At 55.1% G+C, this 1,445-nt stretch overlaps 1 protein-coding gene across 1 annotated transcript in view; it reads left to right on the top strand.

Moving 5' to 3' along the window:
* The first annotated feature begins 328 nt into the window (after nucleotides 1–328).
* The window catches only part of xkr6b (XK, Kell blood group complex subunit-related family, member 6b), a 73,906-nt gene continuing 72,789 nt past the window's right edge, over nucleotides 329–1,445 (top strand). Inside the window, exon 1 of the mRNA XM_005734325.1 lies at nucleotides 329–980. Within this exon, the coding sequence (XP_005734382.1) occupies nucleotides 412–980 (569 nt within the window). The 5' untranslated portion in view covers nucleotides 329–411. The remainder of the gene's footprint in view (nucleotides 981–1,445) is intronic.

Genomic DNA, 1,445 nt, shown 5'->3' with positions numbered 1-1,445 from the left:
GAGTTACGTCGGCGTGGGACAGTGGAGGGACCGTCTGCTCATGGCACTCCGCTTGCAGCTGGAGGCGAGCTGCAGAGATGGGAAACAACTGAACAGCAGGAAATGAGATTAATGCGCAGGTAAAAATTGTTGGATCGCAGTCGGACGCATGAGTTGCCAATTAAATTGTTTGAACTCGCAGATTAGATTGTTGTTGCCAGGTGGGAGTAGATCTGCAGTGGAGGGAAAGCAGGGGAAAATGTGCCGCGTCTGTTGCGCCACCGGTGCGCTTTCTGGGGACGGAGCGAGCGACGGCGACGCGCTGACACCCCGCTTTTAGATGGCTCCAACATTTGGGGTGCAAAACAGGTGTCAGGGAAGTGTCGTCACGAACCCCGGAAGCCGGAGGAGGTGGGAACATCAGAGGGAAAGATGGCAGCGAAATCCGATGGTCGCGGGGTCGTCACCGGTTTCGCCCAGCTGCACAATCTGGACGAGGTGGTGGGGACGGGAGAGGACGACACTCGGGACGGCAGCTCATTCCACATCTGTCACTGCTGCAACACCTCGTCGTGCTACTGGGGCTGCCGGAGCGCCTGCCTGCATTACCTCCGGGGGAAGGGGAAGGGGAAGGGAAGAGATGCAGCGCGACCACCGCAGGAGGAACGCCTCTGGCTGGACTGCCTGTGGATCATCCTGGCACTGCTGGTGTTCTTCTGGGACGTGGGGACCGATTTGTGGCTGGCCGTCGACTATTATCACAAACAGGACTTCCTGTGGTCAGGCCTGACCCTTTTCTTCGTGCTGGTGCCCTCGGTTCTGGTTCAGATCCTGAGCTTCAGGTGGTTTGTCCAGGATTACACGGGGGGAGGACTGGGCTCCGTGGAGGGGCTGAGTAGTCGTAGAGCTACAGCCAGTTTGCAAAGAGACAGGTGCTGCCGCCTCTCCGTCTGGGTCTGGCAGACCCTTATACACATCTTTCAGATGGGACAAGTGTGGAGGTAAGACAAACTTTTAAGTTTGGGCCTCAAAAGAATCGGTTAAGCTCCTAAAAGCGCAGTGTTTCCAGCTCCTCTCCTCTATCCACTCAGCCAGCCTTCTAACCTCTTCTTGACTGTCACCTGGTATAACCCGATCTTGTGTACATGGCTGGGGTAAAAAAAAAACAAACCCATCAGCACCACTGTGATGCCGTTACGCTCGGCTCTCAGCCTCATTGTGGCTCACAAAAATGCATTTACATTTTAGCTTATTTCGACATTCAGTCACACCACGCGCGTTTTAGTTGCGCAAATGTGTCCACATCTGCACAGAAATCGCACCGCTGTGCGTGCACCACTGTGCGCCATTGCGCTTTTGTGGGGAGGGAAGAGAGCTATTTGCTCAGACGGAGCAGGTAGTAACCTAAAGCTCGTGTGTGTGTGTGTGTGTGTGTGTGTGTGTGTGTGTGTGTGTGTGTGTGTGTG

This window comes from Pundamilia nyererei, unplaced genomic scaffold, assembly GCF_000239375.1.
Source record: "Pundamilia nyererei isolate P.nyererei 1_Seehausen unplaced genomic scaffold, PunNye1.0 scaffold00058, whole genome shotgun sequence".
Taxonomy (NCBI): domain Eukaryota; kingdom Metazoa; phylum Chordata; class Actinopteri; order Cichliformes; family Cichlidae; genus Pundamilia; species Pundamilia nyererei.
This window is presented reverse-complemented; position numbering and strand designations above follow the sequence as displayed.